The sequence below is a fragment of the Peromyscus eremicus genome, chromosome 7 (genome assembly GCF_949786415.1).
Source record: "Peromyscus eremicus chromosome 7, PerEre_H2_v1, whole genome shotgun sequence".
NCBI classification, from domain to species: Eukaryota; Metazoa; Chordata; class Mammalia; order Rodentia; family Cricetidae; genus Peromyscus; species Peromyscus eremicus.
The window spans coordinates 43,536,758-43,562,873 of NC_081422.1; the positions used below are offsets into that span (position 1 = coordinate 43,536,758).

Genomic DNA, 26,116 nt, shown 5'->3' on the forward strand with positions numbered 1-26,116 from the left:
GTTTAAAATGTCTTTTAGAAGATTGCACTGTGATTTAGCATAAAAGCAAAAGAGAAAACAAAACTTGTGTGTGAAGGAATGAGTGGGAAGCAGGCCCACTTGTGTGTGTGTTGGCCTTCCTGTGAAACAGAACACTTAAAACACTGGAGGAGCGACCTGCAGTGTGAATTCTTGTGCAACACTGCAATCAAATGCTTTATGTTCCGGAAAATAGAAAGGTGCCAGGAGTGGGTTCAGCCATGTGTAGTTTTGTTGCTGAGAAACATGCAAAAGAATTGCCTGTTGAATGCCAGGAACTACACCTGGAATTGCTGGGTTCTTCAGCATATAGGAGAAAGTTTCAGCTGCAAGAAGCTGGGGTAAGCGACTGGGACTGTCACTAGGTCCTGGCATAATTCCAGTGGTAGCAGGGTTTCCTCTGGGAGTAATTTATGGCACCTTTGAGTCAGTCAAATGCCACAGTATTGAACCTCCTGACGTCCTGATGATAGCTTTTTAGAACACACTGTACTACTAATCACTCTTGATAGGATAAAGGGTGGCAAAATTTTAAAAACAGAAGTTTATTACCATGCAAAGTTCAAGGTCACAATACGGGGGAAAATGTTTTTTGAGGGCCTTTGCTCCTGTCTTTGTCTCCTTAGAGGCCCTTCGAGCACACTCACCTCAGCAATAACTTTGTGTAAGTTATTTCTTACACGGGTTTCTTAGGAGAGTTTGCTGTGGTAGTTGGGTGAAATCAGCATCATTTAGTGCTTACAGACCCTTGAGAACAGCACAAGGCTATAAGTAAGTGGTTATGTTAGCAAACACTTCTTGCTGAGACTGTTACTGTCTCTATGCGTCATGGTGGTTGATGGCGCTCAGCAATTCCAGATGAAGTTGTGATTATTGGGGTCTGTTTTTCATTTCCGCCTTTGTTCTAGTTTGATATTATCAGGCTCCTCCTGTCCCCTCCCATTCTTCCACAACTTTGGGGGTATGCTTGTTTTTCTTTTCTTTTTTTCTTTTTCTTTTTTTTTTTTTGGTTTTTTGAGACAGGGTTTCTCTGTGTAGTTTTGGTGCCTGTCCTGGAGCTCATTCTGTAGACCAGGCTGGCCTCAAACTCACAGAGATCTGCCTAGCTCTGCCTTCCAAATGCTGGGATTAAAGGCGTGCACCACCGCTGCCTGGCGTGGGTATGTTTGTTGATTTTTGTTTTCCAGAAAATTTTGTAGACTCTAGATTCATAGATTCACACACTTTTTTTTTTTAACATGGTGAAATCAATGGAATTAGAATTCATCTGGAAGGAAATTAATACCTTATTTTAAAAAAAAAAAAAAAAAAAGCTTACATTTTCTGTTTTTTACCAAGCCTAAATCTCAGCCCTTCTGGCCTGATAATCAGCCCATTTCTGGTGGCTGGGATTGTCAGGACCCATAGTATTGAAGACTGCTGCCTCAGTGGGAAGATTCATTTCTAGCTTCTGACCAGAGAATTTGTGACCAGAGAAAGGCTCTGATCCCTTTTCCAGGCCTGGGGAGGGCTGTCCAGTCAGTTGTTTCTAGTTGTGGTACTTAAGCGTTGCCAGCGGGCCCTCAGCTGTTGGAGACCATAGGACACTGTTTCGGTTACAGCTGGCAGTAAATGGAGCCCGCCTCTCTGAGCCATGACTGAGTGAACTTCTGGTGAGGCCTGCAGTGTTGTTCTGGCACAACCGTAGTGCAGAATAAATGAGATTGTTGCTTACTGGCATATGCTATAACTGTTCCGTTTCAGTGTTGACTGAAAGACCATCGTGTCTCATGTTGGCCAGCCCGTTGTCTCTGTTGAGCTGTCCCTGTCCATTTGTATTGTCAGAGCTTTGTCTTGGCTCTGACTGCCAAACAGGATGGAAGTGTGAGCACTTACGGCTGCGGAAGGGTTTTAAGATGATCTGTGTGGCTGGATGTTAGTTAGGTTTCTCCATGGTTCAGACTAATGGAAGCATTCATTCCATAGCTCATTCTTCTGGAATTATACGTCTTATTTGATAATTCAGAAAGTGCTAGCTTTAACTACACTCCTTTTTAAGGTAGTAGTACCAGCCATTTGTTAATTACATGGTTAGAAGCTTATTGTCAGTGAAAATGACACACACACACAAATGGCATCCACAGTAAAGCTTAAAATAGCTCATCCGCACATCCATGCAGATTCCCTGGACTCCTTATCTGACCTACTGACGCACTGTCCCAGGGAAGAGAGCCCAAGGCTCCTCAAGGCTGCCCAATTTCGACTGTCCCGTCGGTATTTGGAGTTTTCTGTGGAGTCATAGTTCTCTTGTAACTGCCCAAAGTATTTTCTGTGACAGAATGATAGAGTCTGCATTTTAGAACGTGTCTGACCATCAGTAACTGGCTTGTGGAGCTTGTCAGCGCTTTAAAGTGTAAAATGCAAGACTCGGGCTTGTCTGTCCGAGAGGTACCCAAGTCTGCTTTCCGACTGATATGATTTTATTTGTTTCTCAAAAACAGAGCTGCCAGATGCTGTTAAATCAGCTGCGAGAAATCACAGGCATCCAGGATCCTTCCTTCCTTCATGAAGCATTAAAGGTTGGTTTCCAGTCCCAGCTTAGCTGACAGGCTCTGAAGCAGCTTTCCACCTCACAGGTGTGTCAGTTCAAGCTATTTTTATACCAGGCCAGAACATAGGAACAGAAACCCTACAGGTCAGATGGTTAGTTTTCTCAATAGAGAAATGTTAAGAAGATGATGGGAACTTACAGTTGGGGAAGCCTGTGGGAATCCCGTCATCATGTGCTTCGTGTGTGTAGACCTTATATGGATCCTCAGTGCAAACAAAAAACTAAAAAATATTCCAGCAGAGAAGTTGGCTGCTCTTCAGGTGTGATGTTGTTATTTGTAAGCATTGCTGGTTATAATTTGAAAAGATACATTCTAAATGTTACCCAAGGAAATGGTAAGACACTTAGCTTCAGAATAGCCAGCAGGTGTAGGCAGTGTAGATAAAGCATGACTGGCTGTGACTGGAGAATGTTGAGGGCAAGCAGTGGGTGTAAGAGGTTCGCTTCTTTGTTCTATTGTTGTACCTTTTCGAATATTTTCCTGGTAAGAAGTTTGAAACAGATATGCCTCCTTTATAAAATACGGTGACTACTCATGACTCTACTGTCCAGGCTGACTTGTCACCTATGTTGGCTCCCAGTCCCCTTTTGTGACTCACTGTGCCATAACTGGTCTGTGAAGTTAGGCTCCTGGAGCCGTGACTGCACCATCCATGGAGGCTGTGGTTTGCTTTTCTTGTTGTGAAAATCCAAGCACCTTGAGTCTTGTCCTGTCGCTTGATGCAGCTCCAGGTGCCTCAGCTTCCTGCCCTCACTGTCTTCCTCTGCTCTCTGCCCCGGAGCCATGCCTAGGCTGACTCATTGTGTCACCATGGTAGTAAAAGAGTAACACCCCAAATGCTGCTCACTGCCAGTTCTGCCATGCTTTCCTTTTGGATTTTGTGATTATTTTTCTTCCTCTTAGGCCAGTAATGGTGACATCACCCAGGCTGTCAGCCTTCTCACTGACCAAAGAGTTAAGGAGCCCGGTCATGACCCAGCTGCTACCGAATCACCTGAAGGTGAAGGGAGTGCTACCAACAAAGAACTGCTAGCAAGTAGGTCTCGCCTGTCCTGGTCCTTCTCTGTACCAGCAGAAGATAGTGACTGTGATTCCTCATTTATCACACTGACCCTTTGACTAGTCACTGAACCCTTGCTGAGAGTCAGGCCTGAGTTCAAGCTTTGAAATGGTTTCTCTCTTGTTGTTTCACTGTGTAACCCAGGCTGACTTCACATGGTTTTTCCTTCTTGACTAGTTTTTATAGTTTTAGTATGCTTACTAGGTCATAGGTCAACTTCATAAAGCTTGTCCTCCGTTCACTATAGAAAGCAGTTGACTATCCTTTGCTAGGATATTTTATATGTAGCTGATGTTTTACAATGGTAAAAGTTATTAACCTCCAGATACAGAAAGTATTTTTGAGTTTGTGGAATGTTAGTGAATTTTATTTAGTGTGTGTGTGTGTGTGAGTGTGTGTGTGTGTGTGTGTGTGTAGGCAGGCCAGAGGTTTACTTCAGGTGTCTTTGTTTATCACATTCTACCTTATTTATTTTTAAAGTTCTACTTATTTTTATGTATATGAATGTTTTGCTTGTGTGTACATGCTTAGTGTTCCTCAGAGGCCAAAAGAGGGTATTGGATCCCTAGAACTGGAGTTACGGATAGTTGTGAGCCACCATGTGGGTGCTGGGTCCTGTGCAAAAGCAATAGGTGCTCGTAATTGCTGAGCTCCAGCCCCTCGATATTATTTATTTTTTGAGACAGGGCTGCTCACTGAACCTGGACTCATCAGTTGGCTAGGCAGCTAGGCCACCAAGTCCTTTTGGAATCCTACTTTCCTTGCCTCCCAGGACTGAGATTGTAGGCATGTACTTAGCATGCCTATCCTTTTCCGTGGATACTGGGATCTGAGCTCTTTCTTTATGCTTAAGCAGCATGCACTAAGCAGAGATCCATCTCCCAGTCTCTGATGAATTGTATTAGTCGCTTACTTTTGAACTGTTGGGGAGGGTAAGATTACAGTTCAATGGTAAGTTGTTTGTTTGACTTTAGACAGTTACAGGATTGTGTACAGAGGAGCCCCTGTGGTGAGACTTAGGGAATACATATGATTTAGAAAATGTTTGTATCTTTTCTTACTTCCTATACACAAACTAATCACATATCTATTTCCTAACAGAAGTGATAGACCTTACTCATGACAACAAAGATGACCTTCAGGCAGCCATTGCATTGAGTCTACTGGAGTCTCCTAAGATTCAAACTGATGGCAGAGAACTTAATAGGTTGTTGCTTTAATTTATGCTTTTTGTTCCCTGTGGTTTGTTGCTTTGTTGTATTATGTTCTGGGAAAGCTACTCAGGGGTCATTCTGTTCCTTTATCGCACCAAGATCAAGTTCCTTTTTTTTTTTTTTTTTTTTTGGTTTTTCGAGACAGGGTTTCTCTGTGTAGCTTTGCGCCTTTCCTGGAACTCACTTAGTAGCCCAGGCTGGCCTCGAACTCACAGAGATCCGCCTGGCTCTGCCTCCCGAGTGCTGGGATTAAAGGCGTGCGCCACCACCGCCCGGCAAGATCAAGTTTCTTTAAGGAGCAATTTTAGCTTATTATCCCCCCCCCCCCCCCCCCCAGCAATCCGTCTATCTGCCTGTCTTTGTTTGTTTTTGATTTTGAGTTTCAGAGTGACCTGGAATTTATGACCCTTCTCCCTGATCCTCCAGTGTGCTGGGATTCCAGGTGTGTGCCACCACTCTGGCTTTTAGTTCACTTTGAAAAGCCAAGCATGGAGGATTTTGAATAGAAGCCTACAAAATTTTGTTTTTTCCAATTACTAAGGAAAAACAACAGCCTAGCCTAAGTGCCTGATAAATATAGCCACTGACAGGCTGAGGGCTATACTGTTGTCTCAGGTGAGCAGAGGATATGATGTTAGCATTGGCACTGATATGGTACTTGTCTTGTGTGGTTCACAGACATCCAACTGTAAACCTGCTTTGATTTCTGGACTTGTTTCCTTATATCTCTTGAATTTCTTTTTCAGAGAAACATAGAACAGAGTATTTTGTGTTAGGCAGTTTGGAGGCTCTTAGCTTTTGCACAGTGCCTCTTTCCCCCTTTCACTGGCAAGCCCTTTTATAGGATATCATGGTTGAATGAAAACCTTTAATGTGGGAGGCTTGAATAGCCTTGAATCTCAACTCATTTTCATTGAGTAACTTACTAGAAATAGTCTCTGTATAGAAGGGCTTCAATTTGAATTTAAACCTCGAGTTTTACGTACATGAGGAACTGTTACATAGCCAGTGGTTGTCCACTGGATGGTTTTTCTGCCATTTGAATCATCTGCAACATTACCAATATCATCCTTTGTGCAGTAAATCACTCTTTAAACTGTTTTTTTTTTTTTTTTTCTTTTGATATGTGGTGTGGGCATACTACAGAATGCATGAGACAAACTCTGCAGAAACTAAACGCTCAAAGCGAAAACGCTGTGAAGTTTGGGGAGAAAACCACAATCCCAATAACTGGAGGAGAATGGATGGTTGGCCAGTTGGGCTGAAAAATGTTGGCAACACATGTTGGTTCAGTGCTGTTATTCAGGTATGGTTTTTTTAAGAGCTATTTTCTTCTGGATATAATTTAGTAACTTGCTAAAATGAAAGATATGAAGTATGACTTCAGAAAGTTAAAACAATGCTAGCCAGATAGTTCAGTGGATAGAGGCACTTGCTGTCAAGCTCGGTGACATGAGTTTGATCAAGACCCCACGTGGTGGGAGAAAAGTACTGACTCTTGCAAGTTGTCTGATCTCTACTTGGCATACATGTGTAAGAACACACTGTAGTTACTTTTGTGTATTTTAGATTGAGAATTTATGATGTCTAAACTAGGAAGTTCTGAAATACAAATATATTAAATGTTTAGGGTCAGCAGTTAATGAGTACTGTTGAGGGTAGCCTGGAGTAGAGGCATAGCAGATAGGTATCCTGGAAAGAGAGAAGTAAAAAGACTCTGTCATTATGTAGCCCAGGCTGGTCTTAAATATGTGATTCTTTTGCCTGTATCTGCCAAATGCTTGTATTACAGGGATGTACTACCATTATAGGAATGTACCACTATGCCAGCTATCTGCATGAATTCAGTATAAATATAGGTATAGACACATCCATCCATCTACTCCAGGGTGTTGTGTGTGCTCGACAAGCACTCTCTTACCGAGCCACATCCTCAGCCCTGAGAAAACACTCTTCTGGGGGATAAAATCCTGCAAGAGAAGAATGAGAAAGATTGCAGGGTCTCACTGGAATAACCAGGTGGTTGAGTGCTGTTTGACATAAGAGGAGTAGTTTGTGTGTGCTGGAAGCTGCCAGTAAGGCTGTGGATGTACTCAGTTCACGATGCCTGTGTTTTACATCCTTGTATGAGATGCTACATAGGAGTTAATTTAACTGTATGCATTTCTAGGTCAGAAAAGAATACTATAAGAGTTGAAGCTGATGATGATGAAGATGGATGAATTTTCTTAGAACTAGCTATCAAGAAGTATTTCCCACGGCTGGAGAGATGGCTCAGCAGTTAAGAGCACTTGTTAGTCTTGCAGAGGACCTTGGGTTTGGTTCCCAGTACCCTCGTGGTATCTCATAGCCATCCCTAACGCCAGTTGCAGGGGTACAGTACCCTCTTCTGAACTCCATGGGCACCAGGCTTATACATGGTACACATATATTATATGCAAGCAAGACACTAATGCAATAAAACAAAATGCACTTAAAGTATTTCCCGAGCACCATAAGCTTCATGTGACCACAATATCATTCCTTCTCCCTGCCTGCAGCCTTGTTCATTAAATGGTTCTGTGGCATCCAACCCGCTGCTCAAAAGCCAAAACACTTCAAACATAGTTTACTATGTGCCTGGCTCTGATTAGGACCTGGGAAACAGCAGTGACTAAAACTAAGCCCATACTCTCCTGGAGTTTACTTAAAACAGTGGGTTGATCAGTCAACAGAATCAGGTAGTGATAAGTGCTACAAAGGCATTGTGAAGGAGAGTAAGGGTGCCTCAGCTAGAGAGAAGGAGCTGCTGCTTCTGTGGCTTGGTCAGGGATGGCTTGACCAATAAGGAGACTTTTAAGCAGAGGTGTGACGATGGCTAGGGTTTGGGTCATATAGTTAGAGAACATTTGTGAGTAGAAAAGTAGAAAATAAATAACCCACGTGAGAGAGCAAGACTGCTAGAACTGGCTGGTTAAGAATGGAGAGTAGGGGTGGGTTGGGGAGAGCTGACTCCTGCAAGTTATCCTCTGACTTCATACACATTAACTGAGGTGTGCGGGCTGCTTCCCTAGCCCCCAGTAAATACGCACTTGAACTCAAAAGCCAAGTGTATGTCATGGGGAGCAAAACAGGTGAGGTGGCACAGATCTAATCAGCACTTTTGAGGCTGAGGCAGGAGGATTGCAGCAAGTCTAAGGCCGGCCTGGATTTTGTAGTGCGTTCCCTATCAGCCAAGACCTATGCGACCCTGTCATTTCAAACAGACAGACAGACAAACAAAAAGGTAGAATTAGGACTCTTATCAGTCAGTTACTTCCTGCATCTATCTTATGTATGTGTGGAGACAGACACACACTAGATTCGTAATGCCATTAACCTTTACTCATGTGAGAGATGCCGAACAAACTTATGTTTTCTTTATGAATTGATTTCGGCCATATTTTTTTCTTTTGAGAAGTTGGTGAAAGGACAGATGGATTTTGGAATAGTTGTTGAAGGTTATAGGAAAACCAGTTGACAGTAGGTTATCATATACAAAACCCCCAAGTGTTTCAGACTTTGGAATTAGAGACATTCAACTGACAGTTTATGTAAGCATTTTAAAGTAGGAAAGACTGCAGTCTGATCCTGACCTATGAGTTACTGGGGTGCAAAATCAAAGAATAGAGGGCCAGTTTAAGGTTTAAGGTTTAAGGTGGGTGACTGAGAGCCATGCGTGGTGGTACACACTTACAGTTCTAGGACTCAGGAAGCTAAAGCAGAAGGATGCGCACACACACACACACACACACACACACACCAGAATAAAACTGCTGTACTTACAACTCGGATAATAAGTGAGTATTACAAGGGCTAGAGAAATGGTTCAGCAGTTAAATACACTTTACTGTACAATTATGAGCATCAAAGTTTGGATCCCTTGTAACAGGCCAGACATCTAGCACATGACTATAACCCCAGCTTCAAGTGGGTGGAGATAGGAGATCATTGGGCTGGCTGGCTCCAGCCGAGCTTAGAAACCATGCTAGGTTCCAGAAGAGACCCAGACTCTGGGGAATATGTAGAGAATGGTAGAGGAGAACACCTAACACTTTTTGTGGCCTCTGAGTGTGCACTGGGACACACATGTGCAGGTCATTTTAAAATGAGTATTATAAGATCCTTGTGCTATTGAATCCTGTCTGTTAGCACCTTCTGCCCCCACAGACCTAATCATACATGTGTATAGCCTTAAACAAGGTATAGTTTTATGTTCTTAAGCTTAAATAGAATTATACTTTTTTCTGTAACATTTATGGATTGATTGATTGAGGCAGAGTCTTGCTATGCAACCCAGGTTGGCCCTAAAACTCACTGTATAGTCCAGGCTAGCTTTGAACATGAGGCAGTCCTTCTGATTTAGTGTCCTGGGTGCTGAGATGATAGGCCTGAGCTTGCATGCCCAGCTTCTGTCACCTGCAAAAAAGTGTATTTCTGAGATTATTCATGTTGATACACATATTCCTGTCAGCTTCTTTTCCTGCAGCTTAGTAAGTAAATTATGAATGCATTTCTACATCTTTTTTTTTTTTTTTAAGGATTTGTTTTTATTTGTGTCCATGTCTGCATATGCATACCATGTGCATACAGGTGCCCAAGGAACCAGAAAAAGAATGTTGCATTCTCTGTAGCTGTAGTTACAGGTGGTTATGCAACATCCTTTGTGGGTGCTAGGAACCAAACTTCAATCCTCTGCAGGATTCAAGTGCTCTTAACTCCAGCTTCTACAATATCTGTTTTGGGGGGTTTGGTTTGGGGGAGGGGAGATTTGAGACAGGGTTTCTCTGTGTAACAGTTTTGACTGTCCTGGAACTCATGCTGTAGACCAGGCTGGCCTGGGATTCACAGAGATCCTCTTGTCTCTGTCTCCTGAGTGCTGGGATTAAAGGCGTGTGCCACCACTGCCCACCTACAGTATCATTTTAATGACACATAATTTTCTTTCTTTCTTTCTTTTTTTTTTTTTTTTTTTTTTTTTAGTTTTTTGAGACATGGTTTCTCTGTGTAGTTTTGGTGCCAGTCCTGGATCTCACTGTAGACCAGGCTGACCTCGAACTCACAAGATCCGCCTGCCTCTTCCTCCCAAATGCTGAGATTAAAAGCATGAGCCATCACCGCCTGGCATAATTTTCTGTTACTAATGTTTATATCTGTATGTATTAATCTAGTATTGTTTATTCCTCTTTTTAGGCTTTCTTTTGTTTTTTCACCTAAAAGAATTAATGTTTATATTATTTTTTGTGTATAATCATTTTCTTAAAGAAAATTGCTGGGTTGACAGTTATGCATACTTTTAAAAATGAAAGAAAATGTTTATTTATTTAGAAACAAGATTTCACAGTGTAGTGATTGGCTTGAAATTCAGTATCCCAGGATGGTCTTAAACTCACTGTATTTCTTTTGCCTCAGCTTCCTGAGTACTGGGGTTATGGACTGAGCTACCTGCCTGGCTTTGACATCTGCACTTCTAATTATACATGCTGTAGTCTCAGCAGTCAGAAGGCTGAGGCAGGAGGATCAGGAGTTTAAGACCAGCCTAAATTATCTAATAAGATCCTGTTAGTTAATTTAAAAACAACAACAACAACAACAAAAAACAACAAAAACAAAAACAAAACACAACAAAACAAAAAACTCTAATTGTTTTAGAAGAGGCTGAAAATGAATTTCTTTCTTTTAGTCTCTCTTTCAGTTGCCTGAATTCCGAAGACTTGTTCTCAGCTATAGTCTACCACAGAACATACTTGAAAACTGTCGAAGTCACACTGTAAGTTGGCTCTGAGGCAGATTCTATGTTGCTGGACTGAATGTGATAGACTTTGGCTTGTGCTGATACTCATGTCATTGTTAAGTCTCTCTCTTCCCTCCTTTGTGTAAGAATAAGGGTTTAGGAAGGTGTCCAGTTAGTAGGAATACAATTAGGAAAACAGTCCCAACAGCAGTGAGGTACTGTTCTGATCTTAGTGCTGTGCTGTGTCCTGGGGACACTCAGAACCTCTGTTCCAGATGCTACCCTCTCTTCCGCCATTGGCTGCTGAGGTCAAGGGATACAGAGCAGAGGCCTGGCCCTTCTTAGAGACTTCAATGTGCTCTGATTGCATTCCTCTTACCACCTTGCTGTAGTGCATTCTCTTAAGGTGGTGGGCAGCTCAAATATCAGAGTATTCTGTCTGCTCCACAGCATGTCCCCTGGCTTCTTACTCTTTGCTCTAGAGTAACACCTTGCTGTCCTTATCTGGTCCCTCTTTATTAGTCTAACTGATCTAACTAGAGCTTGGTAAATGTGAATTAGAGAGTGATTATTGATAACTTTTCTCTTTATTTGTTCAAACTTTCCAAATGAGATCTTATAAGGTGGCTGTGTTTTCTATAGGAAAAGAGAAATATCATGTTTATGCAAGAGCTTCAGTATTTGTTTGCTCTGTTGTTGGGATCAAATCGAAAATTTGTAGATCCTTCTGCAGCCCTGGATTTGCTGAAGGGAGCCTTCCGGTCATCAGAGGAGCAGCAGGTACTTGGTAGTTTTGTTCTCTTGTTTTATTTCAAGCCTGAGTATTTGAAGTCACCCTTTGCTAATGTGATACTGCTGTTTTCATTGTTATTGTGTGACAGGCTCTGAACAAAGCTAGGCAGGATGCTACAAGTACCTCATTTGCCCTTTGTTTTACTCTCAGAAAATGTGCTGAGAGAGAGTGCATGCTGTGTGTCCGTGGGCATGAGTGAGAGGTAACACGGGGTTCTGGCAGTCCATGGCATGAATGAGAATTACACAGGATACTGGCACTGCCGAAGGAGGAAGAAATGGTGGGAGAAAGAGTAGCAGCCTAGCTGGGCTTGATGGGTCATGCCTTAATCCTAGTCCACGGGTGTCAGAGGCAGGAGGAGATTACTGCACTTTGGCAGCTAACTTGGTCTACACAGTGAGCTCCAAGCCATCTAAGGCTACTTAGAAAGATGTCTCCAATAACCAGGGGGATTAAAAAAAACAGAGTTAACAGAGGCTGTTGAAGCAGGAAGGAATTTGAAAAGTAATTCAGTGAACCATAGCAAAGGATAATTGAGAAAAGTCAAGTCCTTTGTCTGATGGCCCAGGTAGAAATCTTAATTTGGTTTGGATTTTGAGACAAATCTCAGTATTGAACCCAGGTGGACTTTGAACTCCTGATCCTCCATCCAGCCCCAGCCTCCTGAGTATGGAATTACAGGCTTGCAACATCACTCCGGGATAGAAATCCTTTTTGAAACCACCTAAAGCTGAATTCTGCAGCTTTTCTGAGCAAACTTCTCTTTTAGTCATGGAATCTTTCCTTTCTCCACCTGCCACTAAACTCCAAGCTGTTGCTCCGGCCTCTTTCTGCATATATTGTTAATCTGCTCTCCAGTTAATGGCCATGTAGTTAACCAGCGTTCTCAAGACAGTGTGTAAAGTTGCCTTTCTCCATCAGTTTTCATAGCATTCTAGAGGACTCGTCTGCTCTTTGGATCTTTTTAAAAAATACCTAATAGGAGATGGTGTTTGTTTTTCTGTCACACACAGATGTGGCCAGCCCTACAGAGTTCCACTTCCTTCCTGACCTACCTTAGTCAGATCTCACTAATGCCCTGCAGTTTGTCTCTAGTCACTGGGCTCCCCTGTTCCTGTGTCTTATGCAAGTTTGGCCCCTAAAAAGGAGATTATGTCATAGGAGTAGAATCTTTATTGTGGGCTTAAGGGCAAACCTTCGTTTCCCTGAGTACAGTATTGCATCTAACTTACTGCAATTTGTGCCTCTCTTATAGCAAGATGTGAGTGAATTCACACACAAGCTCCTGGATTGGCTGGAGGATGCGTTCCAGCTAGCTGTTAATGTTAAGTGAGTGTTGAGGGTTTGTCTGCACATCCTTCCGACTCACATTGACCACTGAGAATTATGGTGGGGGAAAGTCACTCTTCTCAAGTAGAAATTGCTGGTGTTTTCCAAACCTCTTGGTGGCCACTGAGCTATTCCTCATTGTGTAGCTCTGTTTTGGCTTTCCCTCCAGTGATCTAGATTGTCCCCTTAACCTGCAGCCTTTTTTTCCTTTCTCGTGAAAGATCCCCAACTAACTGAGTGGTTATAAGATGTGATTAAAAGCAGGTAAATGAGTCCTAGATGTGGATGTAGTGTATGATATAGAACCATTAGATTTAATGTCACTCACCTGTGGCATCTCCTTAGCATTCATGGAGAATTGGGGTCATTTACCCCAGACAGGGCCACAAGGACATGTATCATTCTGATGTGGCTGCCAAGAACCTGCTTTTGAAAATAGTTGGAAGTCTGAAGTTGGAGAATAAAAGTACCATGAAGTAGTTTGCAACTGGAAACTTACAGAGTCACTACAATGTAAGATCGGCTTTAGGAAAAGGAAATTTGCATCCTAATTCTATTGTACAACTCTGGGGGAGTCCATTCCTTACTACTCTGCTATTATCTACCTTATATATACATATCATCAGGCATGGGTGTCTATCTCAAATGTCTGTAAACATCTGTATAGATACATTTGTCACCATGTGTGACTCCCTAACATCCTAAAGACTAATACTTTGAAGGTCAGACTTCACACATTGCATTTCCAGCACAGTGCCAGGCATCTTCTTGTCAGTCAGTGTCTACACTGAACTAAGTAAGCCCTTGCTTCCTTAGCTGCCATGTGGCAGTCTGTGGTTAATGAAAGTAGACTACTGTTGTTTCTGAATACACTTGGGTTTTGTGAACATGTATTTATTCAGCTGACACAGAACTGTCTCTCTCTCTCTCTTTTAAATAGCAGCAATCCCAGGAATAAATCTGAAAATCCCATGGTGCAGCTGTTCTATGGTACTTTCCTGACGGAAGGGGTTCGAGAAGGTAAAGTCTGTCCTGTGGGTTGGTTCCTATCTGTGACTGGTCCTTACTGCTGTATCCTTTCAGGGAGACAGGATAGACCTGAAAGTCCCGCAAACCCTGGGCTGAACAGTGGCTCTGCTTTTCTCTATGTGACTGTGGACACAGTCTGGAGCTCCAGCATCCTTCCTTAGTCTCATCTGTGCGGTGGACAAAGTCTTTGTCCTAGAACTGTCATGCTAAATTGTGTGACATCTGTGTTGATGGCAGTGATGCTACTTAATTTCTTCTGTTGCTTTTCCTGATGGAACATCTAATCTCAGATTTTATGGAGTCAAACTGCCAGAAATGCTTGTCTGCACTGGATATTTAGGTAAACTGTTGGCTGGGCACATAACTTTTATTTATTTATTTGGTTTTTTGAGACAGGGTTTCTCTGTGTAGTTTTGGTGCCTATCCTGGCTCCTGCTCTGTAGACCAGGCTGGCCTCGAACTCACAGAGATCCACCTGGCTCTGCCTCCGGAGTACTGGGATTAAAGGCGTGCGCCACCATCACCCGGCAACTTTTATTTTATTTATTTCTTTATTTGTTTTTATTTATTTATTTATTTTTTAGTTGCAGGATTTTGACTATGTACAAATTGAATGGTATCGAAATCTCTGAATTCAGCAGCTTGTGAACCCACAGCCAGCCATTCCCTGCATAACCTCTGTCTGCTCTTCTCCCTCATTTTTATTCATTTTTGATGTTTGGTGTTTTGATGTGGTTTGTTAAGAGTGTGTGAGGTGTTTTGTTGCTGTTTTTATTTCCTGAGACAAGATCTCATACATAACGTAGGCTAGCCTAAAATTTACATGCAGCCTAGGGTGAGACTTCAGATCCACACCAGTCCTCCTGCATCAGCCTCCCATGGGATTCCCGGCCTGCACCACCACTGGGGCTTAGTTTTCAAATGTATTGTTTGTGTTTATTTTTGGTACTGGGACTTGAACCCAGAATTTATGCTGCATTCTTACTGCTACACCGACGGCCCCTGATAATATTAGAAACATAACCCAGTACTGCCATATATTAGCATTACTTTATTGCTGTGATAAAAATACCATGACCATGGAAACTTACAGAAGAAAATGCTTTGGCCTGTGGTTCTGGAGGATTAGAATCCATAATAGTGGGGACAACATGGCAGCAGGAAGCTAAGAGATTACACCTTTAACTGCAAGGCTGAAGCAGCCAAAGCAGCTGGAAGCAGGGCAAAAGCTGTGACCTCTTAAAGCCAACCTCCAGTGACGTACTTCTAGTAAGGCTATCTCCTCAGCCTCCCCAAACAGCACTACTAACTAGAGTCCAAGTGTTCAAATGCCTGAACCTGTTGGAGACATTTCTCATTTAAACTACATTCTACTCCCTGGCGCCCAGAGGTTCATGGCCATATCATAATGCAAAATGTATTTAGTCTGACTTCAAAGTCTTCTATAGTCTTTCACAGTCTTCAACACTGTTTAAAAGTCCATAGTCTCTTCTGAGACTCAAGACAGTCTCTTAATTGTAACCCCTTATAAAATCAAAGGACAAATTACATACTTTCAACATATAATGGCACCGAATACACATTCTCGTACCAAAAGGAAGGATTGGGGGCATAGTGAGGAAATACTGGATCAAAACAAGACCAAAACCCATCAGGACAAATGCCAAATCCTGTAGCTCAGTGTCTGGTGTCTGAGACTTCAGCTTTAAAGGGCTTAATGTCTTTCACGTCAGCACCACATGGACAACAGATATCGCCAAGTTCGGCTGTCAGATTGGGATGGATCCTTGCCTCCTTGAATCACCTTAGCAGAAGCTTTTGTTCTTTTTGCTTTCTGGGAGCTCTCTGTTACAAGTTGGAAGCTTGCTGGGCAAGGTCTTGCCCTGAAGAAGCCCTTCTCTTTGTCCTAGCACAGAGCAGGCATCTCCTTAAAGGCATTGATCTCCTAACAATTACAGCCTTTCTTCCAGCATGTGCCTTGACTGTAATTCTCCAAACTAAACATTTTGTATTTCTTTCTGCCCCACTTGTTTTTTTTTTCACAGTAGACCTGTGCAAGCATTAACAATAATAAGCATGCCATAAATTCAGCATTATGTAGTCTTGAAATTTTTTCTGCCAAAGAAATCAGTTCATTACGCTTTAATTTTGCCTTGAGCAAGTTCCTAGGACAAGGGCAGAAGGCAGCCTAGAATCTTTGCCAAAATATCACAGGACTGGCCTCTGGGTGCTGTTTGTCCTGGCTTCCCTCTGAAACCTCTAGAGCCAAGCCTCCGTAGTCCTCATTACTCTTAGTACTAGTGTCTTCTAGGCTCCTGTTAGAATAGTCCTTTAAGCTCTGCCTGTAACATTCAACACTTTTTAGTTCAGAGTTCCAGAGTCTTCCACATTCCTCCCCAAAACAGCATGGTCAGGTTCTTATAACAATAAGCCAACAAGATAGCAACTTTCTGGTACCAAGTTCTGCATTAGTTACTTCTCTGTTGTGATAAAATTACATGACTAAAGCAAATTATGGAGTTTAATTTTGACTACTGTTCCAGAAGGATAAGTGTCCATCATGGTGGGAAGGTGTGGCAGCAATCAGCAGCAGGATGGCAGGAACAGGAAGCTAAGAGATAATATTTTTAACTGCAGGCTTGAAGCAGAGAAAGCAAACTGGGAGTAAGATGAGGCTATGAACTCCGTAAGACCACCTTGGGGATGTGCTTCCTCCATCAAGTCCTAAGCCTACAATAAACAATGCACAAACTGGGGAGGAAGTTCAGATTCCTGAGCCTGTAAGGGACAGTCCTCATTAAATCTCCACATTCGAGTTCTCCAAAACTGAGCATTTTAAATGTCAAATATCTAGTTATTACTCAAATTCTCAATTTATATACATAATTTTAAAATGTCCTTGTCGGGCTGGAGAGATGGCTAAGCACACAGGCTGCTCTTCCAGAGATCCTGAGTTCAATTCCCAGCAACCACTCGGTGGCTCACAACCATCTATAATGAGATCTGGTGCCCTCTTCTGGCATGGAGGCATATATGCAGGCAAAACACTATACATAATAAATAAATAAATCTTTAATTTAAAAAAAAAAAAGCCCTTAGCTAGGGTTACTATTGCTGTGAAAAAAAACACCATGACCAAAAGCAAAAAGTTGGAGAGGAAAGGGTTTATTTGGCTTTACACTTCTACATTGGCAGTCTGTTACTGAAGAAAGTTGGGACAGGGCTGGAACTTGGAGGCAAGAGTTGATGCAGAAGCCAAGGAGGGATGCTGCTTACTGTCTTGCTCCTCATGACTTGCTCAGCCTGCTTGCTTGCTTGCTTGCTTGCTTTTTTTGGATATATTTATTTGGGGGCTGGAGAGACGGCTCAGCTGTTAAGAGCACTGACGGTTCTTCTAGAGGACCCAGGTTCAATTCCCAGAACCCACTTGGCAGCTTATACCTGTCTGTAACTCCAGTTTCAGGGGACTCACACCCATGGCAAACACCAATGCACATAAAAATATCTTTTAAAAAAAGATTTGTTTATTTTTATGTATATGGTGCTCTATGTGCATGTATACCTCCATGTACACCTCCATGCCAGAAGAGGGCATTAGATCCCATTATAGATGGCTGTGAGCCATCATGTAGTTGCTGAGAATTGAACTCAGGACCTCTGGAAGAGCTGCCAGTACTCTTTACTGCTGAGCCATCTCTCAAGCCCCTGCCTGTTAGAACCCAGGTCCTGTTATAGAACCCAGGACCACCAGTGTAAGGATGGCACCATCTGAAATGCACTGGGCCTCTCTCCCCCATCAGTCACTAAGAAAATTTTCTACAGCAGGATCTTATGGAGGCATTTTCTCAATTGAGTTTCCCTCCTTTCTGATATCTCTAGCTTGTGTCAAGTTTTCATAAAACTAGCCAACACAGTCATATTTTTTGTGAGACTACCCCCATTTGAGGAAGATGCCCCAAGTCAACTTGATACCACATGTGCCTGCGTGTGTTAGTAAATCCACACACACCCCCACACTCCCATTCCCCTACACAAAGGAGCAAGGGCTGACCTGGAACTCTCATCTTAGCCTCTGAGTCTGTTCTAATCAATACTGAAATCCCCTCCCTTTAGAAATGCAACCCAGGACTGGCCATATTGAGTCAGTGGTGTCCACTCAGCTACATCCTCATCCTCCAAGTGTGATTCATGTATGACTAGTTGGCAAGTGTCATTTTAGTATATGTGGGCTCCATTTAAACCCTTTTTTAATTTATGTATTTTATGTATATGGGTACTTTGTATGTGCATCTGCACACCAGAAGATGGCATCAGACAGTTGTGAGCTGCCATGTGGGTGCTGGGAATTGAACTCAGGACCTTCAGATCAGTAAGTGCTCCTAACCACTGAACCATCTCTTCAGCCCCATCATTTTTTTTTTTTTTTACTTGAAATATTTTGTGTTATTGTTTCTTTGAGGCAGAGACTTACTATGTAGTTCAGGATGGCCTTGAAGCCTCAATACTCAGCCTTTCAAATTCCAGGATTGCAGGTGCGTACCACTATGTCCATATTGAAACACATTTTTTAAAGAAACTGATTTGTTTGTAGTAACCCCAGAGCTCCCCCAGTCTGAAATTTACTGTTTACACTTCCAGCTTACATACTTAACATTTGACATAGGCCTCTCTGCCCCTCTTGTAAAGTGGTTGAATCTTCTACAGTCTTATTCCAGTCCAGCTAAGACTCTCTTGATGAAGGCCTTTGATTGGGAGGTGTGTGCATTGGGTGGCTTTACTTTTTGCAGAATTAGTGGTTGCTCGTTGTTCATGCCTGGGTCCATTGGGTCGTTGGCAGTTACCACTCTGGCTTAAGTGTATTTCTAACCAGTTCTCAGGAGACTACTGAATTCTAGAAGGTGCTGTCTTAGTGGAGCCAGAGAAGTAGACTTTAAGTGGTGTGGTGACACTTTAACACCCACCTTCTTTGCCTAGGAAAGCCATTTTGTAACAACGAGACCTTCGGCCAGTATCCTCTCCAGGTAAACGGTTATCGCAACTTAGACGAATGTTTGGAAGGGGCCATGGTGGAAGGTGACATTGCGCTGCTTCCTTCCGATCATTCGGTGAAGTATGGACAAGAGGTAAGGTGTATATTTTTGCTTGTTCTGCCAGAGACAAGGCCACTTAAGTAGGATTGAACTTTTAGGCAAACAGGTTCGAAATACGAATTAGGTAACCTGAACAGAACTGGAATCTGTCTCCTCTCTTTCACCAGTTGATGTGAATCAGTGAGTCTCCATGTTTTGATAAAGTTTTTTGCTGAAACTGAATTTAGGTTACTCATGTAAAGGTTTATGCTGCTTCTGATGTTTTCAGTATGATCAAGTTTCTCTCTTTCTGTTGAAGCCTACCTGTACCTGAGTAGGGAGAACGCACTGCCTCCATATTTTCGGAGGGTAAAAGTGATTAACTCCTATGGTATGCCATTTAGAATATTTTCCCTATTATAATATTTATTGTCTTCAGTTGTAAATTCTACCTTTGCTTTTACATTTTTAAAATGTAATTCATTTATTTATGTGGGGTTCTTGTTTTTTGATGGATTGGAAAGTGTGGTTAACACACAGATAATTAATATTTGTTAGGATAGTTAGTAATTAGTTCAGTTAGGCAGGAATTAGTGAACAGCGTTGTAGCATAATTGTCATTATTGCCTCGTTTGGTTTATTCCCCTCTCATACATTTTGAGGCAAAATTGTGGCTTGTGGAACTGTCCAACTCAAGATTTACAGTAGGAGAAATTGACTTGAACTAAAATAGGGTGCGTGACATGAGCTTGTGGAGGTGTGTTAGCTCTAGAAGGTGCTAGGATATGGAGAGCTTCCTCCTCAGCTTCTCTAGGAAAGAATGGATTCCTGGTGCTTCCTAGCAGGAGTCATACCATGTAGGCCAGTTGATGCTTTCTCTCATATTGTTTACTACTTACGCATTATCCAAGGATGGGAAGTCTGTAAAAATAAAACCCTAGCAGAAGTCATTATGCCTTGTTTAGTTAGATTTAACCCAGAAGAGCCAGGCAAGGTGGTTCATGCTTGTAATTCCACCACTTAAGAGACTGATTAATCAGGATTGTTGCAAGTTCAAGGCCAGCTTTGGCTGCTTAGTGAGTTTCAGAATGAGACTGTCTCAAGAAGCAAAGAAGGAAGAGAAAAGATTCAGGTGTGAGGTAGTCAGTCTATTCACCTGGTGCCAACAGGGTCCCTGAAGGGAGCACCACTGAACCCTTGGTAAAGGGATGTTGAAAGCCACCCTCGGAACCTCTGGCACGTGAGTGAACTGAGCGAACTTCCTCTGCTGGTGCAGCTTTTCCTGAGCTGTCGTCTGTGTGTAAAAATGGTTCTTTTCATTTGATGAAGCCAGTCGTTTGCTACTCTGGAACTCTGGGGTACCATTGTAGGTTCACTTCACTGGCGTTCTTCTCAGAACTCTGTACTGGAAGACATTCTTTTCCTCAGAAACACGGGGAATTACAACATCCTGAGACTATTATAAATTTCCCTTTTATACATAAACAGGATTTAAACAGTAGTTAGCTGTAAAGAAATAGTACGTGATATATTTATAGTATTTGTCTTTTTAGATGATTATTGGCTGCAATTATCTAATTATGTGCTATTGGGATTGTAGTTTCTAGTTCTTTGGTTAGGCTGTTAATGTCTTGAATGGCTGGTGTTTATGGAGTGATTTGTGTTGGTGCTTGGTTAGTTCTTCTATTCCACAGTGGTTATTTCTAAGGATGGTGGTTGAATGCAATACTGGTGACTAGGTAGTAAATTTGGAGGCTGAGGAATGTTTAGCTTTATTCGCCAAATATGATTCTAAGTATTTAAGGTTAGTATGTGAGATAAAATGCTGTATATTAATTTGACTTAAATATAAATTCCATATAAAAAAAAGTTTGTTGAAGGATATTTCCTGAAATTAATTTTTTCCCCCCATGTTTCTACCTTGGACATAGCGTTGGTTTACCAAACTACCTCCAGTGTTGACCTTTGAACTCTCAAGATTTGAGTTTAACCAATCTCTTGGGCAGCCAGAGAAAATTCATAATAAGCTGGAATTTCCTCAGATTATTTATATGGATAGGTGAGTCTTGTTCGATTGACTTTGTGATGTACAGTGCAACAGTAGAAATGACTCTGGGCTACGTATTTGTGTATGGAGATCACCTGGACATCAGGATAATGTGCACAGTTCGATTCTGTGAATCCAGGTTTGAGTTTTATATTTCTGAGACTCTCCTAGAATAATGTGATTGAGTAGCTAGGCATAAGTCTGGGCTCAAAACATTTATCTTGTTTCCATGGATGCTGTAAACCAATAGCATAAAGAATGCAAAACAGGTGCTAGTTTATATTATCAAGGTAAAACTGTATATAGACAAACCCATAGGACTATCAACTAAATTTTGTTTGGTTTTGTTTTTTGAGACAGGGTCTCTATAGCTCTGGCTGTCCTGGAACTCGCTCTATAAACCAAGCTGGCCTTGAACTCACAGAGATTAAATGCTTACACCACCACCTCCCGGCTCAACTAAGTTTCTAGTTATATTTAGGTTTCTGTTTCATCCAGATTGGGGAACGTAATTTCCTTTAGCTTTGACATAAAAAAGAAGGCTGTCATTCTCCAGCCACCATGTGGAAAATGGATTTTCTGAAGCTTTTCTAATGAGGACCCACTTGTGTTGAGAGAGAGAGAGAGAGAGAGAGAGAGAGGACGAGAACCCAATATTAGCCAGGAAGCAGATTGATCTCAGATCTCATTCTCATACCCCCTGAAACTTTAGCATTTTTTGTTGGTTTATCGCGAAAGAGAATCTGCATACTGTCAGTGGCTACAGCTTCAAAACTGATTTGGCTTTTTGGCTCCTTGCATTTCCATAGAAATTTTACTGACTTGCTAGTTCCTGCCAGATCAGGGATTCTCATTTGGTTGGATAGTACTGCACGTGTAAGTCAGTGACGTCTTAGTGCTGTACAGCCCTTCTGTATGTATGGTTAAATAAATCATACCTTTGATATTAGGAGTTTTTGAAATTGTACTCTCTGTTCTCTTTGAGCAGATAGAAATAAAGTTGGTTGTATTGATTACTCAATTGACACTGTATCTTCTGGCTGTGCTAAAGCTCACTGACTACTCTGCTGTGGTCTTGTGGAGAACCGCTCCGCTTCCTGTACTGTCTCTGTCCCTTTGTTTCTTTGTCTTACCTTACCACACCAGCTTCCCCCTCAGTCCAGCGTTCAGTAACAGTGATGAGAGGCAGGCAGCCTTGCCTCATTGCTCAGAGGGAGTTGGAGGCCAGTGTGAGCTATGAGGTTCTGTCTCAAGTCAAAAACCAAAGTAAAAACAATATATACTATTGGTTATTCTGTGACTGCCTGTTTTGAGGAAGTCTTCTTCACTGAGAATTGGTCATTAATATTTGCTAATATTTCTATCCATGGGTTATCATTTGCTTAGGTACATGTACAAGAGCAAAGAGCTTATTCGAAATAAGAGAGAGAGTGTTCGAAAGTTGAAGGAGGAAATACAGGTTCTGCAACAAAAATTGGAAAGGTGAGTCCGTGGGCAGTTTTATGCTTAGAAACATAAAGCAAATAAGAGTAAGATCAGAGATTGTGTTTATATTTAAAGTTCAGAGCTAATAACTAGTGTTTCATGAAATAGCCAAGACCTTCATTTTAAGTGTAAAGGAGTCTTCAAGGCCAGCTAATAAGGTCTGTGGTAGGTGGTACCGAGGACTTCAGGGACTCAGGCATACCATAAATGAAGGGAACCCCATCTTTGCAATGTCTGACGTTTTTATCTTCTCTGCTCCTCCTGCTTTCTGACTAAACAGACTTGAGAGGCGGTGCTCTCCATTCCAGTCACTTGTCTTTTTTGTTTTTTTGGAGACAGAGTCTAAACTCAAAGAGAGTGACTTTGAACTTTTGATTCTCCTGCCTCTACCTCCCCAGGGTTGGGATGGCAATGGCCACTGTGCCTGGTCATTTCACTTGTGAAAATGGGCTTGGGAAGTGTTGAGATGGTGTGGTGCTGACTGAGTGCATGTGCTAAAGCTTCTGATGTGTGCTGAGTTCTTCTGGAGGACTCTGCTTTCTTTGCTTTGCACAATCATCCAGATCTCCTTAGGCAAGGTCAGCCTGATTTCTTTTCTTTTCTTTTTTTCTCAGTAAGCAACCTTTATTGATTCTTTGAAGATTTCACATCATGTATCCCAATCCCACTTATCTCAGTTGATTTCTTCCTAGTCTAGGTAGATCCATTGGTTTAACATTTACAAAGGAAATCCATACACTGTGGGTGGCTTCCCCTCCCCGCTTCGTCTATTAGCAGTCTCCCTCCTACCACCATCCCATCTGACCCACCACACTGCTGGATCATTAATTTCTCCAAGGGGCACAAGTTCCACCCAGATCCAAGATTAACACTTAACATTATTTACTTGGTGTGGGATGTGGGGTGAGAGAATGAGAGAAAAAGTAAGAATGAACATGTGTGAGATGACAGCTTGCAGAATGGATTCTTTCCTTCCACTGTTGTGTGGATTCTGGGCCTCAAACGTAGGTTACCAGGCTTGCAAGACAAGTGCCTTTTTCCACTGAGCCATGTCACTGGCCCAGTTATCATTAGAGAACTTAAAGAAACCAAGAATCCGTGAGACAATGGGAGTATTTTCCTTAGTGTAATATTACTTTTGATTTTTTAAAAAGATTTATTTTTAATTGTGTGTGTCTCTGTGTGATTATGTGCACCTGTGAGTGCTGGTACCTGTGGAGGCCGAAAGAGAACCTCAGCTCTGGAGCTAGAGTTACAGACTGTGAGCCTACTCACACTGCTGGGAGTGTAATTGGGTCCTCTGTAAGAACAGTATGTTCTTTAACTACTGAGCCCCTACTCTGGCTTGAAAATCAAACGGTTTTGCGTTTTGGATAACTTAAAATTTTTTGGTTTTACATTTATTTACTTACTTATTTTGTGTGTACGTGTGTGAGCACATGTGGAGGTCAGAGGACACTTCTGGAGGTGATTCTCCTTCTGCCATGTGGATCCTAGAGACCAAACTCAGAGTATCAGGCTTGACAACAAGCAGCTTTCTCCACTAAGCCATCTCACTGGCCAAAGTTTAACTTTCTGGATAGGATTTTAAGACTAGGGAGGGAGAAGTGATTCAGCAATCAAGAGCATTTGCTGCTCTTTCAGAGGACCTGGCTTTGGTTCCTAGCACCCATGGAGCAGCTCACAGCTACCTATGGCTTCACTTCCAAAGAATCTGATCCCCTCTCTGACCTCTAGAGGTTCCCACACACAAACATGCAGGCAAAACACTCCTACACATGCAATAAATGAATAGATTGTTTTTAACTTACACAGACATACTTGTATGTTCGTATGTGACACACTGCAAGGAAGATACCCAAGAACTTATAAATATACTGTGAGATGCAGAACTGAGGTGGAGTAGGTAACTTTCATGGTTTTTTATATAATTTGTATTTGAATTTTCTTAACACACCCATACATCGCTTTCAGTGTATAAGTCTAAAAATAATTCAAGGCTTTGTAACCAGTAATCTCTATATTTGGGAGGCCAAGGCAAAAGAATTGAATGAGTTTGAGGCTGGTCTGGCCAGCCTGGATGGACTACAGCGTAAACTTGACCTCAGAAAACCAAAAAGGTGGGGTGTGATAGTGCATACGTATGGTCCCAAGATTTAGGAAGTAGAGACAGTAGGATCAAGAGGTCTAGGCCAACTTTGATTGCAAGTGACCTTGTCTCAGAAAACAAACGACATGTTTACTTTTTCTCGTCTAAAATAGCTGTGGTAGGATATTGAAAGTATGGTTTCTTCTATACAGAATAGGCAGACAGTACTTCTGAAATCACCTTTGCTGTGTTGTGTTTTGTTTTTCCCTGTGCTGAGACTTGAGTGCCTTGTGCACAGTAGGCAGATGTTCTGCTCCTGGACTACATCCTATCCTATCTCTTGCTGTGATCTGATTTGTCAAAACAGGTGCTACCTTGTATGCAGTAGTTGGCTCTAAGAGCTGGAACTCAGAAGTGATTGCCACAAATAAACACAAGTTTCTTAGAGGAAAAACTTCTCTGGGGTTTCATATAAGTATTCTATTGAAAAGTATGTTAGGTGGAAGCTGGTGCCTTATTCCTGTGCCAGGTTATCAGTTCTGCTCTATGAAGTGTGGATTGACAGAATTTGATAAGCTTGTAATGGAAGAGCATGTCAAAGTGCAGGCTAGGAATTGAACAGCTAGCTAAGGCTCTTCCACCCTGGCTGGCATCTGTCACTTCTCCATTAGTGACCTCGAGGGGACACATAGTTGGTACCAAGCCTCTGCCTCGCCTGGAGCAGCCTTTGCTGTCCGCCTCTGTCATTTGTCTGGCTGAGATGCAGTGCCCTTTAGTTTCTACTCATATTTTCATTTTCCTCTTTGTTGTTGTTGTTAGTTTGAGTTTTTGAGACAACACATCACTACATAAGCCTAAACTTGCTATGTAGACCAGGCTGGTATTAAAATCATGATGATTTGCCTGCCTCTGCCTCTGAAGTGCTGGTGGAATTACAGATGTGTGCTACCATACCCTGCTCATTTAACTAACAGCTGTCATTGTGGTTGTTGAGATAGGGTCTGTTGTATCCCAGGGTGTCCTCAGACAGTATGTAGCTGAGGAGGACCTTGATTTCCTCTCCTGCTGCCTGCACCTCCTGAGTGCTGGATTTAGTGTTAGCTCTCCTGCTCTGTGTAGCGCTGTGAAGCAAACTAGGGTTTCATGCGTGCAAGGCAGACAGTCTCCCCACAGCCGTAGCCCTAGTATTTTTGTTTTGTGATGTCGTTTTTGCTACAGAACTAGATGGTTTCCTTAATTCCATGTTTAAGTGCGTTTCTTTTGACTGTATTTAGGGAGGAAAAGTGGTGAAACGGCTGTTTTCTTTTGTAAGAGGGAAGTCCAGAACAATGAAGTTACCTGTGGGAACCAGTTAGGTTGATTATCCTACCTTTAAATTCTACTGTAGTGAACTGTAGACTGCATTAAACCAAATCTTCATAGTGGGTTTAAAGTGATGTGCTGTTAGTGACAGAATATGAGGTGTTATTAAAATAGTTTGTTTAGAGGCTGGAGAGAAGGCTCAGGGGTCAACAGTATGTGCTGTGCTTGCAAAAGACCAGAGTTCAGTTCCTGGCACTCGTGTCCTTGTGACTTACAACCACCTGTAACTCAAGATCCAGGGAATCCAATGCCCTCTTCTGGACTCTGAGCACCTGTGT

The 26,116-nt window shown here is 42.2% G+C and overlaps 1 protein-coding gene across 3 annotated transcripts in view; it reads left to right on the forward strand.

Moving 5' to 3' along the window:
* Positions 1-26,116, forward strand: part of Usp28 (ubiquitin specific peptidase 28) — a 62,119-nt gene that overhangs the window by 16,727 nt on the left and 19,276 nt on the right. For 2 of the 3 annotated variants that reach the window (XM_059267818.1, XM_059267816.1), the window contains exons 2-12: positions 2,499-2,576; positions 3,513-3,645; positions 4,771-4,876; positions 6,030-6,189; positions 10,585-10,671; positions 11,278-11,415; positions 12,684-12,757; positions 13,698-13,777; positions 18,761-18,909; positions 20,787-20,914; positions 22,289-22,384. In XM_059267818.1, the coding sequence (XP_059123801.1) occupies positions 2,499-2,576; positions 3,513-3,645; positions 4,771-4,876; positions 6,030-6,189; positions 10,585-10,671; positions 11,278-11,415; positions 12,684-12,757; positions 13,698-13,777; positions 18,761-18,909; positions 20,787-20,914; positions 22,289-22,384 (1,229 nt within the window). The remainder of the gene's footprint in view (positions 1-2,498; positions 2,577-3,512; positions 3,646-4,770; positions 4,877-6,029; positions 6,190-10,584; positions 10,672-11,277; positions 11,416-12,683; positions 12,758-13,697; positions 13,778-18,760; positions 18,910-20,786; positions 20,915-22,288; positions 22,385-26,116) is intronic. The other variant, XM_059267817.1, reaches the window with a different exon arrangement.